The sequence below is a fragment of the Hylaeus volcanicus genome, chromosome 7 (genome assembly GCF_026283585.1).
Source record: "Hylaeus volcanicus isolate JK05 chromosome 7, UHH_iyHylVolc1.0_haploid, whole genome shotgun sequence".
NCBI classification, from domain to species: domain Eukaryota; kingdom Metazoa; phylum Arthropoda; class Insecta; order Hymenoptera; family Colletidae; genus Hylaeus; species Hylaeus volcanicus.
The window spans coordinates 16,689,302-16,704,711 of record NC_071982.1 but is presented as its reverse complement, the minus strand read 5'-3'; the positions used below and the strand labels follow the sequence as shown (position 1 = coordinate 16,704,711).

Here is a 15,410-nt window from a genome sequence, read left to right as displayed (position 1 = left end):
TGACAGAGGCCAGGAAAGGTTGGAAAAGTAACGCATGACTTCCCAATATTGCGAAAAGTTTCCACGAACGGCTAACACCGGTGATAAGCGCGAATCAAAGGACTGGAGGATGCATCGTTCTCCACTGGGTTAAGTTTTATCGAACGTGGCCGACTCTCCGGTGCTGCTCGCAACTGGAAATCCGCGATAATCCTAGAAGCGAGCCATTCACGGAGCCGCGGTTCTCCTCCGTGGTCGGCCGGGCGAAAAGAACACCGAATCCTAGGGGGACGGAGGGGTTGGACACGGGGAGGGTGGTTTCCGCAAAGTCAAGGACGACGCTCGAAAGTTTTCTGTCCGCAGAGCGACATCCTCGAGGTAATCGATACAGGGACCGGCCGAAAAAGGCGATCCGTGGTTCGAGAAGTTGCCAACTCCTCGAACAACGATCAAACTGCGATAAATCGATGTCTGCGATGCTTGGTAAAAAGGCGAACCCGGCGAAACTTTCACGACACCTGTTAAGCAGCGTTCGGTGAAAAAGTTCGGTTAGGTACTTGGGTGGTCAGAGGAATTTGTCGATTGTGTGACTCGATGGAGTCGATGTATTTTTATTTTATTCTTTTATATGTGTTGATACGTCTTCACACATGTTTATGTGTATAGTTTATTTGTGTTTATATGCGTTTACATGTGTTTATATCTGTATGCAGATATAACACAGTCTTGTCAATTTAGTAACCAAAGCATGTTGAAATATTTTCAGAAACCCCGAATAAAAGTAACGACAACCGTTTCCCAATCGACGAAGTCGTTGAATTGAGCGTCATTGAGGGATTGATAGCCAGCCATTCGCGCGTTCAAAAAGTGTCAACTGTCAATTGCCACGAGGAAAATCGGAAGTTCGTTTTTCCGTCGCCGACCGCGACTCCGCTGTTTTTCCACGAGAATTCCTCCTACCGGGGAGAAAGAAATGCCATTACCGAATAATGGCGCCACCGAAGAGGAAGACGAGAGGCTCGTTGGGGAAGAAACGTTCGCCGCAGCCACGTTATTCCCATCGACAACATCGTAAACGGGCCGAGCTTCCACGTCGACTGCAGACCCGTCAACCTATCGATACGCTGGAATTATTCTACAGGCTGTTGAACGACGGCAAACACAACGAAGGTGCGTTACATTTCGCTGAAACAAAAACTCGGGACTCGCGACGACTAAAATATTTTAAGGGGTTCGGATGGAAAACCGTTTAGCACAGGCAAACGGGTTGTTTTCAATTGGGAAACGAATATAGTTTGTTTGAGGCATACACGGCGAATAAAACGCTTGGCAACCTATTCGTGACGTTCCCATTCTTGTTAGATTTTTAAATGTCTAGTAATTGTGATACTTGTTTCTTAAATTTGTCGAATATTTAAAGAGGAATTTATTTATGTGTATATGATACAGAGTCGTAAAGACACACATTCAAACATATTTGTGTCCCACCCGGCCACGCCAGGGATAAAGTAGCTCATCATCTGCTCCTCACTAGAACTTTTTGTCCAGATAAGATTTCTGCCAGTCCCTGGGACGCAGTAGATGTAGAAGGCAAGCGCAGACATTAGTAGGGTCGCGAAAGCATTGATTTTCCTTTTAACGTCGAACGTTTCTCGCTTCTATCGCAAAGAAGCTAATTGTCGTCGCGAGGGAATTTTAATCTTCGGAGTAGTTAGCCTCTCTTTCACGGCCAAAATGTTTTATGCGCGCATTTAAGAAGGGAGGAGAGGATTGAGTTACCTCGACGAGAGCGTCGCCGAGACACAAAGAAAGCTGGAGGCACTCCTTTCTCCAAGCGTACAATGGGCCAATTGTTAACGGAGAAATTGAATTTATTAACCAATTGGAGCCAAGCCTGAGAGAAAATTTCAACAATAGCCGCGGAAATTCATCAGATAATATTCTTCTTGAAAGATGTAATACAATCCTTCTTAGCTGTATCTGATTCCAGTTAAAATCCTTCGAATAAGGATTAGACTATTGTTACTAATCATTTAGGCTCTCAGATGGAGGGCTGGAAACGTACTTTTGGGGGATGTCTCAAAAATTAGGTATCGCAAATCAATTCTCTTTTATATTGTGAAATTTAGTCGCTCACAAAATTAAAAATAAGATACATTTCCAACCCTCCCATTTGAGAGATGTATTCCTTAACTTTTCGAAACGAAACACAATTCTTTGCAGCTGAAAGTAAATACACTTTGAGTCTCAAATAACACAGTGGCTTTTTATTAGATTCGTCAGCCTCGAACGCTATATCAGATCGTGGAGAGGGTAGAGTTTCCCTGGGCAGAGATCGATTTCGCGGGAAAATGCGGAAGTACGAAAACCACCGAGATACCTCGTACGATACCTCGTCCTGTCACGACAGCACGGACTCCATGGAGGAGTCTGAGTACACAAAATCCGGGGCAACGTCCACGGAGAACCTATCCAGGGTGATGGACGCCACAAATAGCTCGTGGGCCACCGGTTCCGAGAACAGTAGCGTATCGAATACCTCTGTGGAGCCGATCACGCTCGGCAGCTCGATCAATAACACTAGGTCGCTCCTGAAGAAGAAATCCCTCGTGCAGATCATCAACAATTACATCAAGGCTGGCATCGAGGAAGGTACGATGAACGATAATTATCATTTCAGCAATTCTTCGCAGCTCCTGTAAAACATTGATCTAATTACACGATCTGATGCAGGTTTATGCATTCTTAATATTACTATCTAATTTAAGTATTCATAAATATTTTATGAACATCCTGTTGTAGGCAAACGCCAAGCCAAGAAGTACATCCGCAAGGCGCTATCGTTCGGTATGAAGTCCGGTTACCTAATCCCAGCCGATCCTGACGGTCAAGTGATTCGAGTGTCGCCAACCCTGGTGGAATCGAGAAGGAGCGACCCTGAGTTACGCAGGAAGCGACGAAGGGCCCGCAAGGGTGAAGAAGAACCCCCTTACGTCAATCGCAAGGACCGTCGTCGAGGAACCCCGCTCTTGATCACGAAGAGGAAACCTAGACGAGAGAACTCGCCTGAACCGGTGGTCCCGAAGAAGAGAAGGAAGACCTCCACGACGAAAAAGCAGGGAATGGACTTGAAAGTGACGTATGTGAACCCAAAAACGAAGGTTGCAGCTCGAAAGCGTCGGACGAAGGAACCAACGGAGGTTGAGAACAAGAGAGTCATGAAGAAAAGGTTAGGGTTAAATGATATATTTGATCAAAAACTACATCCTTCACAAATATTAATTTCTCAATTCCCCCTTACTTTTCATTCCTCCATCCTGACGCCATCCGTATCATTCCCAACTATTTCAGAGAGCCAACCGTGTACTACAAACTCGCCGCGCCAAAGAACAAACGCGAGAACAGAAGGAGCGTGAACAGAACGCCCAGCAAGCACAAAAACGACACCGTCGATGGTAGACGGAGCAACAAAGGTCGCCTAACGAAATCCCCGCACAGAGATAAAAACGGAAGCGACGACCCGAAGAAGAAGCAACCAGAGTTGACCGAGGACGAGGACGAGGACAGTACAAAGTCCAGTGACAATGAACCCAACCACATGGCCGCGACGGAGCGACGAAAGTCGGCGTCCAGTCGGGACGGCATCCGTCAGGATGCCGACGAGACACCAGGATATCCTGCGCGGGAGGTCGAGGAGCAGTTGGCGTCTACCAACAACGACGACAACGAAAAGAACGCGGACGGAAACGTTGATTAAACGGCGCGTTTTTCTATCGGGTTTTCCCCTTCCGTTTTGGATGAATGTATATTTTGAGGAAATTAAATTTCCTGTGGAATAAAATGGAGAGAATATACTGGGAATTCTTTGGTGTAGGAATGTATGGAGTTAGGTCTGGCAATTATTTTGTGTATATTGGGGGATAGCTTAATTGTTTAGATTCTTTTTATTTGTTTTAAATTTGAAGGATGGAGGTGAAAGAGTTTTTGGAATCGAATAGTTGCTAATATTCGTTCTTGTGGAACACCGTGTAGACCATAGATGCGCGGAACTTATCAGCCAGAAATGAGAAAGTTGCCTAAAGAGTCACCTAGGCTAGGATCGTTGGGCGTTATCTATCCCTGAGGAAGAATCGATATCAAAGCCCAGCGAACCATGTAAGAGGATTGTTTGCTTAAATCCATATCGGCAGTTCGATGGATAGGGTGTTGCTGTCAACGGTCCTGTACACAGTGAGCGACGATGGTCTTCCGAATCATGGCGAACGACCTCGTCGATATATTTACAGGTCACGTGACACCGCGATCGACGCCATCGACGTGGCTGCACGAACTGGAAGCTCGTCGCCATTGATTTCCAAGTCTGGGAAAGGACAATGGACAGAAAAAGATATCGAGATTCACGTGTCACCCTTTGAATACAACAGAGAAATACAGATTCTTGAGTTGCATCACCTAGAACATTGAATCGATAATCTTTTATATACGACTTGCTTAACATATCCCAGCATAACCCAATTAAAAAAACTCTAGAAAATGTCCAAACGTGTCTTTGTGTAAATGATACAATTCAAGGCAATGCCAGCGAAAGAATACAAGAAGTAACATCTTGGCACAATGAAGACCGTCACGAACATGATTATTTTTAACAAGAATAAACGCGACGGGGAACATCATTTCCATTTCACCGTATAACCTATTTCCCGTTTCTTCTGCGAACTCGTCCCCCCTCCAACACGTTTGTAAATCCCCAAGAGGGTCACTGCAATAGAAAGTTAATACCTGTTCGATACCAGGGTTTCAATTGGTCGCGTTTTCAATCCAATACATTTCTCTTCCAGGTCACTTCACTCGATATGGATTGCATCCACCTTCAGGTAACGAGGTAAACATAAAAACACAAAGGCAACGCCTACTGTACGAGCAACGTCGAAGGCGATGCGAGCAAATGTTCGCTGAAACGAGGATCCGTTGTTTCACGGGGAAAAGAAAGTGAAAAGAGGGAAGACGCTGACGGATCGGCATCGTCTGTCCCGTCCTCCTTCTTTTATCATTGTCCCGGAAAATTCGCAGACAAAATTTCGCGCCACGACCGATCTGAAACCTAGAAAACTTTGGACGATCGTCGTTCGGACCCTAAAAGGATAAAACGGTGGCTGAGAGCGGTTCGAAGGAGTTACGGATCCAACAGTAAGCACAAAATGGCCCCTGTAAAGAGACGTCCTCGTGCGCGGAGCCAACACAAGATGAGTGAGTCATCATCCCGAAAAAGAGTTGAGAAAAACGTGTTTCCCCTTGGACACGATTTTCTGAGAATAACACCGCGATTCATCCCCGTCTTTAATTTCTCAAAACTTTGATCCGATGCATAGAGCATTAAAAAATTACAAAAATAATAGAAACCGATTGATAAACCCACCTTTTTAATCATCAGAGACCTTTTTTGGTAATGACAAAGCTCGAATAGTAGAAAGCTTGCTCAGCCTAATTAAACTTGAACGACGATCGCCCACCGCGATTGAAATCGTTTCAGTTGATTCCCGACGACGGTCAATTTCATTTTTTGGAAATACGTTTAACGTCGCTATACTTGCTGCGACTAGGGTCGTACTTTTTACATAGCAAACGCTCGAGGAACTCGTCGATGAAACTATATTGATCGACTTCTCGATTCTCGGCAAATTCAAGGAAATGGTCCATCCGCTGCCGAGAATATACTTTCTCATCTAATTTATCAAGGATGCCGATCTTGTAGCACTTTTATGTTATTCCTTGACCTCTTCGCTGGTTTCTGCGAACTCTGATGTCAAGCTTTACTCGTTACTTAGGACGAATGACTCTTACACAGAAGTTTCTTACCTTTTTCCAGGGGAATTTCTACCGACACGTTTTTCTTAAACACTTTAAGGCCACTGATGCATGGTTACACGTGTATTTTGCAAGGTATTTGATGTTACAGTTATAGGTTGCTTATGCAAATTTAATTAATATTAGTATAAGCTGAACAGACTGAATTAAAAGAAGGATTCAGAAATCGAGGTTACAGTTTCTACGTCACGTGAAGAGGTTATTTTTTATATAATAGTAACAATTACTTCGACCATTTTTTCCTCACATTGACAGTTCGAAAATAAATCTGTACCAACGTTCCATAAATTTGCAAAGTGGAGGAGAGCTCAAAACCACAAATGGAAATTCATCGGGAAGAAGGGACGTTGCAAGGGGTGGTGCCTAGCCGTACCTAGCCCAGACCAGCCGTTGGTACAGAATTTATCGCGTTTCAGAGCCGTACCGTCGTAAACCAAACATCCCCGAGCTGGTGTACAAGTTTCTCAGTCTGGGCTGTAGAGAGGGCAAGGAAAGAGCGTCGAATGTCGCATACACCAAGTGCAGTTTCTGCAAGCGACAGAAACGTCGTAGCGAAGTTCTGGATTCCCTGAATTCCCCAACGACCGGCAGTAATATGGCCAACAAACGACGGGACTCGAAGAAGAATTCCAAGATCCACCATGTCAGGCGTCGCAGAAGCGCCAGGGAACCGACTATGTCGGCCTGCATGCATAGTCGCAGCAGGGGAGAAGGTCTCGAATTAATTATGCCTTTGTTGAATTATTATTTCAAGCGTGTGCAATTAGAATGATTTTCACTTGATTTATTTTTATATTTAGTTCTTTTCTATTTAGTTCTAGATTCTGATTTAGTTCTTTAGTTCCAATGCCAATTTTTAATTCTTCATTCTCAATTTTAGAAGATTGACTCAACACTATTCTGACTTTACTCCACTTTTCAGGTCTAAGGAAGATGAGGAGGTACATCCAGAAAGCGTTGGACTTCGGCGTGGAGTCTGGTTATTTGATCCCAAAGGACGCAGCATACAGAGTTCTGCGAGTCTCGTCCGATCTCATGAACGATGGCAATTACATGAGCAAAGTGAAACACTCTGCAAGAGGAGTCTCCCAGGATAGGGACAAAACTCCACGTCAAACGCCGATTAGATTCGAGGAGTACGAAGTGCAGGACGCCAGGAGACGAAGAAGTGGACGTAGAAGACGAAGATCGAGGAGTGGATCCAGGAGGCGACGGAGATCCAGGAGACGTGGGAGGAGGCGCAGGAGGTAATAAATTATGATTATTAAGGGAAAGTATAATAATTTCTCCTTTATATAAAATCATCGAACTTCCTTTGGTTCATTTTGATTATTACTAGTTTCTAATACTTATCCGAGGTCATATATTTTTATTTATTATTTAATAATATGTATTATATCGAAGGCACATTAGCATCTGTATTAATCTGTTTATACAGGGTGGACTCAGTAACCTATCCACCCACAATTTTGTTGTTAATGGCCAATGTACCCCAATGTGAAACTCTAGGTCCGACACCGACGAAATAATCGAGAACGACGACAATTACGAGTTCGACAATCAGGATGAAAACAGGCGCAACACTGAAAACGCAGTTAGAAAGGATGAAACTGAACGTAAAGCTTCGAACGACGAGAAAACGACTGACAAAAGTGGAGAAGGTGGCTCGGATTTATCTGTCGACGAGGAAGAATCCGACGAGGACGAGGGAAAGAAGGGTAACGACGAGACGCAATCATAGTATCGCCATTTCCATGATCCTACAAGATAATTACTGACGCGTACCAATTACTTACTTGAAGAAAAATTTTAAAAACTGCCACAACGACAAATTATAATATATCCTGTAGTAGTAATCATATTAAATTTGCAACTGAAGTACATGTGCGTATTGTCCATCGTGTATGACAACGTGATTCCAGCAGTACATGTTTCAATAAATATTGATTAAAATAGAAAAATGTGGAATTGTAGAAAGTAACAATATAATATTAGGGGCAATTAGGAATATAGATTCTAATCAAGTGAAGGTGATTATAAACAGAGTAAGGGGGATGATAAACCTCCTCTAAAAAATTCATGATTCTAGTCTCGAGTGCTTGAAGTTCCATAATTACGCGAATTTTTCCGCGTACTCTATTCACTTGCAAAGTAACTTTCGAAGCTGCAAGTTTGCTATAGTACGAAAGAGTCGATCAGAAATTCAGAAGTGGCTGAAATCATGCCGACAGCTGATAGCTATTCCTTCCACGCGCATACTTCTGGCTCGAACGTTTACCAGAGTCTCCTCTTAAATCACATCAACAGTCGAGGTATGAAAAAGGTCGATAACAAGATTTATGGCGATAACTTGTAAGTCAAACTTCTCCATATGAGAACGTGTTCGCACAACGATGTGTGGAAGGATGTTTGTGTTGGGAGACACATTTCGATAAAAAACATTATCCAGACATAAAAGAGATTAAAAATTCTTAGGTCATGGATAAAAAATTACCACCGCTACGTGCACGAGAACTTTTCTTTATTTTCCCTCGTCTAACTTACAGTCAGACTTTCTTAGAAGGAGCTCCCAACCGTTTCGACCCTTGAAATACACATCGATATTACAAAAAGTGCCTAGGGTTCCCCTTCGTGCGTCCTGCTTAGACAAATAAATCCAAACCTTCGTGTATTTACACCACACCGACGTTCCCCTTTTTTAATCATTACATTGGTCGTATCTTGGCGATAAATGTTCCCTTTCCTCGTCCTTCGAATCTCGGGACTAATGTTAACGCTCACAGCCGCCCCCGAGCAGGGTAAACGACCTCTCATGGAATTATTAAGAGCCTTCCCTCGCTGAAGGGATAGGGAAAGCTAGGAATGCCCTCCTTCCCGTAAACCCACTGCCTAAATAGTCCGTCGATAACCACGATAAACGGACATAAGCCTCGGATGTCCTCGCGAAATTGGCCATTCGCCAGACCGTACATTCACGACAGCTGTACTCCTCTTCATCACGCACGTGTCGAACTCACGTTGGACTTCGCAGATCCAGGATGGATTTAGGTGGGATTTCGGCCGTCATCCTCTTCGCCTCCATTAGGGGTCTCGATCACTCGAGGTGTGGAGAGAAACACGAAATGATGAATAAAGTGTTAGAATTTTTAGTGGATTTTATTGAGAACTTTGATTTTGGGAAATGAATTTTTATTTGTATATGTGGGGTAAAGTGAGAATTTGGGGTAGTCGAGGAAATAGGATAAAGAGGGCTTTAAAAAGGGTCTTCCAATTACTGGTTAGGTGTGCACTTTATATCTAAACGATCATATGGGGAATAAGAATTGTTGTACACGTTCTTCCTTTTTTTTTTTATTTCAATACAATTATTTTTGGAATACTTCCCCTCGCAGGATATATATAAGAAAGTAAAAATATCTTTTCAAGAGGGTTTTCTATACAGTCTATAATAATTCATCTCTAAACATAGTATCTCTGCACCAGTCTTTTCAATTTCTTTAGTACATCCAAACAATACACAGCGCTTTCGTTACAATTATCTCGCAAATACCTATGAAATTAAAAAGGAAAAAAAAAACTTCCGAATTAATTATCGATCCTTCGTTAGTACCATAGTCCCAGGGGATGAAAGGGGTGTCCCTTGGGCTTTAATTGGATCTAGACAAAGACACCCCCCCAATAAGAACTCGACACGAAAGCGGTTGCTGGAATACAAACACGGTTGGTGGTTTCGTGTTTTGTTTCCCTCTGGCTTTTATAGTCCCCTTTCCACCGATGCTTGCCTCTCCCTCGCGCGTGCTTTTCTCATAAAGGGGATTCGTGAAACAGCTGCGAGATGATATTTCAAAATTTGCCTTTCGGAGGATTTTCTGGTTGCCAGTTTACGACAATAAGCTTTATCGGGTGTTGCGAGTTGACTCGGTGAAACTATTCTACCACGTTTGGGAATGGTCCTTAATTTGTTGGATGGTAATTAATGAATGTATCGTCGACGGGGATGATACGTCGTTCACATCCATTATATGGAGTACGTGAGAGTTAGAGGGTGCTTAATTACTTCAAATTATTTGGGAACATTCTGGTGTTTTTCCGTACCGGTGAAATATTCTGTTTTATTTTAGTAGGACATGTTGGCAGTACGTAGTTTGCATGGCTAATCCTCAAATGCACGATGTTCGCAAAGCTAATAGAAGTATGGCTCAGTACCAAGCGAAAAAAAATGTCGTATCTTATTAATTATTTTTATTTATTTTTATTTCTACTTTTATTATTTTACATATTTAGTTTCTTAGATGAAACATATTAAAGTAGTAAATAGATCGGAGATTGAAAATTAGTGATGCTAATAATTAGAAGAAACTTTAAAAAGTACCTAACCTCAACCCAAGTGCACTTCTTTCTTCACGAAGAAAGTTCACACAAAAGAGTATAAAAGGTGGCCTCTTAAGTGGCTGCATGACTACAAAAGTTTGTCTCCTACGGGTCTCTCGTGTGCTCTGACAAAAAGAGTGACACTTCATTACAGCGATTAATTAACCCCTAAAATGAATAGTGCATCGTAGAACAGGAATTGCACGGTTTCAAGAACGGGAATATAAAACATTTATTCAATGAAGTTTAGTATACTTCGCTTGCATATTCAAGATTAATACAGAACTCTCGTGTCTCTTACTTACCATGAAGGAACCCGCAGAGATTTTATTTACGACACGCAATATCCATCCTCTCCAATTTCGCGAAACGATATTTCGAGTTCGCGGGCAACGCGGACCGCGACCTTAAAACCTCTTGGAAAAGTTCTATTGCTGCCACTTGTACGTGTATTACACGGATAATCTGGTTTACCGTCCGGAAGCACTTACGATATTACACGAAAACACGTCATTTCCTGGTGCACGAGGCGACGTGCCCCAAATCAGTGTCTCTCAGCACCTCTCAATCTTCTTAGAGTGGAGCATAGAGACCTGTCGTGGGTTGCATGACTTGCAATCATGGGGGTGAGAACAATACAATTATGAAAATATATATTCTCTTAAAAAAAGAAGGCTACTGAAAGATAAAGTTCAAGAGACAGTCTATATAACTTAGAAATATGACACTGTATTCGCTCTAAAAACACTTTAAAAATCATACCAAAGAAAAAATTACAATTAAAATCCACTCCAGGGTCGATCCATCAAAAATATTCCTGCATCAAGGTGGTCCATTGTGGTCTGAAACTCAAGAATCCCTGACTTGAGCCCCCCGTTGACGATCAATTCTCTCCAACTGGCCTGCTAAAAATACCCCCTAAAAACATTGTTCAGCAGGGGGCCCCCCTTATTGAGAGTCACTGGCCCAAACCACCGTGCAACCGCGGCCAAGTACTTGACCTTCATCAGCCCGTGAACCCAGCATCCGAAATTTACGAGCGAAATCCTATCCTATCCGTGCGTTCTCGCTTCTTCCTCTATGGGTCCACGTCGTCCTCTGTCCTCCCTGCCCACCCTCTTCGCGTTCACGCCCCGAGTTCGCGCGTTCCGTCTTTCTTCGGCCCAGGACACCCTCCCATGCGTTTGTCCTCGTCGCACGGGGAACGCGGTGCACCCCGATCGATCGTCGACTGCATCGCCGACGACGGCGACGACGTTTCCTGCTTCGGGGTTTCGCGCACAATGCCATTCAGGCGGCTTTGGATCCGCTTCCAAAGTCAAGAACGTCGACGACGGAAACCAACCCCCTCGGTGTCGACGGTCAGTTGGCGTCCTACGCGTGAAATCTCCTGCAAGATGTACGGATGGGGTACAAAGTCGTGTTCTTCTTTTAGAAAGGTTCGATTAGATTGTTGGTGATGCTTTTTTTATTTTGGTTGGGTGGATGGGGAGGAGCAGTACAAGGGTAGGTGGAGGGGGCAGTAAGGGTTGAAAGATTAGACAGAAAAAAGACAGTAACTGTACTAGTTACATTTTTTAAATGAAACACTGTCGGTATATTCAAAGAAAAATTCATTTTTCACCGTGTCTATTACAAATTTATTTATCGATGTAACTAGCATAGATAGAAAAATTACAATACAAGTAAACTCCCTCGATGAAGAAACATTTCTAAAAGACACCCCTACAAAAGATACCATCTCATTTCTACGCCCATAGGCATTCCTACCTCTCACCCCCAATTTAGATCATCATCTAAACCACTGAAAAAAATATATATACTTATATTTTATTCACATAATACATACACATGCACAATGTTTTTGTTTGTATTACATTTCTCAAGTGCGCGTTCACTTCACCCTTCGAGAAGTAAAATCAAGGGCAAACTCGAACCGTTCGACGCCCAAACGTCGCGAGCGTCGACCGCTCGACGGTTGCGCACCACGTGGCCGCGAGTTCGCGCCAGTAGGGGGTGAGAATTGTAGGGGTTGACTGCATCTCCGGATGGTGGGGCAGTCGCGCTCCGGTGGTGGGGAAGCTGGCGTTCTCGTGTCGGCAGACGCACCCGGTCCCCCACCCCTTCCTGTTCGAGCCACCGGAAGGAAAGACGACGGCTTCAGTCGACACGCGGCGTCGCGACGCACTTGATCGTACGCGTAACGCCTTGCGACGTTTGGCCCTGCTCGATCTTCTCGATCCGCGCGTAACAGTGATCGACGAACACTTGTGCAGTGGAAAAAGGATTTTTCTTTTGGCCATTTTTTTTTTCACCCTCGATTGACAGACTGTGTTCCTTGAACCTCGGATTGCGGCGTCGGTGGACCAGTGTCACGCCTTCCATGGTTAGTCTGTAACTATTTTTTTTTTTTTTACTGTTTGTTTCTTTGATGAATTTAAAAAAATTTTTCGATGGTCAATTGGAAATTCTAGGCGTGGGGAAGTGAACTGTGTCGGGGGGAAATTTTTTTGGGGATGACGTTACGTCACTTAAGTGATCCTTTTTTAAAGAGTTAGTGTAGGGGTTGTAATTATTTTTAAGAGTTTGGGTTATTATATGGAAAACATAATGTTGTTGCAATAGCGTAAACAGTATGAATATTTAATAGCGATGTTTATTGTAAGTTAAAAATTAGTGAAATGTTACATTTTTTAAAATTTTCACTTGATATAGCTTACATTTGTAAACGTAATTTATGCTTGTAGCCAGAGAGCATTTATCTTAATTAAGTTCTAGTTGGGAATTAACCTGTTTGTTGGTTAAACACTGCCTTTGCTAAACATCATTATTCAAAGATTTAATTATATAAAATTTCGACACGCGAAGATGAATATTCGAGTTCAGTTTTAATGAATATTAACTTGACTGTTATTTTGTATTGCATGTGTGTATCATTAATATTAATTTGTATAGGAATGTGTGTAAATTAAAATATATACTAAATAGCTACAAGCATGAAAGGCTAGAGTAGTTAGATGTTCTGATATTTATTATTGCAAATAAAAAAAAAATAAGAAAAAGAGTCTTCGATAATTTTTTTAGGAATCAAAAATTTCTATAAAAATTTCTAAGTAATCCATTACGTTTAATTTATGATTGAGCTAAGCTTGTAATATGTATCGCGCGCATAAAAGGAACGTGTAAATATCGAATATCATTTACTCGTGCGACTGCTCAGCTTCGTTATTAACGTGGATTATTTCTTAATGACATTTTATTTTTAATTACAATTGTACATGCACCTTTTGCAGTATAAATCGTCCAATGCTTGCTTTGTCGTTTAATATCGCCAATTATCGTTTCGCGTAATCGTTTGGGAATTAACAGTGGTTCACAATAATCGTAATGCGATTACGCGAGAAGGCAGTAATGAAATCAAAGGGAGATATTTTATCTGAGCCACGTGCATGTAATTAGGATTAAAAGCGACGGAAGAACTCTATCGATCCATGCCTATGCAATTACTATTTACATTAAGAGGGAAATTTCAGTCGATCTATGCTAGCATAATTGATCTTCAATATTGGTGTATTTATTATTAGAATTGGAGGAATGATTTAAATTCACACGTTTTTATTATATTTAAATAATTTGTATTACATTTGTATTTTTCTTCTTATATTTCTTAATCATAGAGTCGTGTCTGCAATCCGGTACATCCTTTGAGTTATGCTTTGTCTTTAAACAATAATTGAGAACCATTATCCTCTAATTTTCTTTCATTCCATATTCATAACCGTTTTCGACCAATTTTCACGCGTGCTCTATGACTTCATTCTAGGCTATTATCATTAGCCACGTGCCTGGAACAAATTTTCAATCTTTCATTCCAACAAGTGCTTAAAATTATTAAGCGACAAAAGTCGATAATGATTCGTAATCCAACCTAACAGTAGAGCTTTGTCAGAACCGCCAGTTTTCAAATCCTTTGAGCATTGTACATATTCGGAAGACACGTCAGCTCCATTTTCAGCGTTCACTCTTAGCGCAATTATTTCAAAACAGTTGAAGTCATGCATTTCAAGGAATGCACCGAGTCACTACAACGATCATTATCTGGAAAATTTTCGTGCTCTATATCAGTTTCCCCATCCCGTAATCCGACGCTGGCTGTTGCTCCTCTCGATACAACGTTCTCCAACCGTGTGCTTTCATTTTCCAGACGATTTTCTTTCGCCATTTTCCCTCCGTCAGTTTCCGACAAATTGCTGAGCTTTCATTGCTTAACGCTTTGGCCGTCCCACGAAATTTTCTATAATAAAAATTCCTCTGGCGATACGTTATTATTTAGTAGCAAAAAGGGACTAAGGGATGCTTGAAGGGTGAAATATTTCATTTTCAATTATTAATTGACTTGACTTTTAATTGAAAAAAAAAAGTAAAAAAGTATATATTTGTGGTCAAAGGTGTGCCATCTCCATTTTCAAAATTTCTAAGATCATCCCTTAATCTGACTCCAATAATTTCCAAGTTGGAGGGTGAAGGACGTAGAACGGATATTCCAAAGGGAACAAAAGGAAAGCCTCTCCCCGTGATCACATTCATTTTTCGATCGCTACCGTATCGCGTGCGCTAGAATAAAGTCGAATAATTCCAGCCACGTATCTGCGCGTGAATTGGTAACTTCAGTGCCATTTTATTAAGTCGAATGAATGCATATTGGAAACGTATCGCGTCGAAAGTCCGACGAGAAGTCTTTCTTTGAAATTTGTATATTACCCTCGCTTCACCATTTCTCAAGAAAAAAAAATATCCAATGCGTCAAAGCAATTATTTGATACATTTATCATTTTATAAACACCTTTCATTTGAATTCACTATTATTAACGTTGACCAATGGCGCGACAGTTGTCTTCAGAAGTCAAATATAATTTGGATTGAGAAAGGTCGAGGGTGAACGATTACCAAGAAGCTGTAATTATTTATTCCTCGCCAGTCTTAATTTTCATTCGCCGATTTGAATATCGATTTCTTGCTCCCCCTTCTGGTGCCTATCGTGTTTACTAATTAAGCGATCCTACAGGCGACAGTTAAAATATTCAATGAAGTCCTCCCCTCCGTGTGGGCCCCAGGAATCCCTCGCGGAATTACGTCACTACGCGGTACGGTGTTCTCTCCCTTTGGCTGTGCGTTAATATTTATGCAACCTTGCG

General features: G+C 42.0%; 2 protein-coding genes across 2 annotated transcripts; both read left to right on the top strand.

Annotated features, from left to right (window-relative positions):
• Nucleotides 1-968: 968 nt before the first annotated feature.
• On the top strand, nucleotides 969-4,081 carry LOC128879983 (uncharacterized). The gene is made up of 5 exons (XM_054129581.1): nucleotides 969-1,149; nucleotides 1,238-1,245; nucleotides 2,292-2,631; nucleotides 2,782-3,208; nucleotides 3,331-4,081. Exons 1-5 carry the CDS (start codon nucleotides 969-971, stop codon nucleotides 3,734-3,736), a joined length of 1,362 nt encoding a protein of 453 aa, XP_053985556.1. The 3' UTR covers nucleotides 3,737-4,081.
• Nucleotides 4,082-6,128: 2,047 nt separating this feature from the next.
• On the top strand, nucleotides 6,129-7,657 carry LOC128879976 (U1 small nuclear ribonucleoprotein 70 kDa-like). The gene is made up of 3 exons (XM_054129564.1): nucleotides 6,129-6,557; nucleotides 6,767-7,091; nucleotides 7,354-7,657. The coding sequence occupies exons 1-3, from the start codon at nucleotides 6,440-6,442 to the stop codon at nucleotides 7,583-7,585; spliced, it is 675 nt and encodes a 224-aa protein (XP_053985539.1). The 5' UTR covers nucleotides 6,129-6,439; the 3' UTR covers nucleotides 7,586-7,657.
• The last annotated feature ends 7,753 nt before the right edge of the window (nucleotides 7,658-15,410 follow it).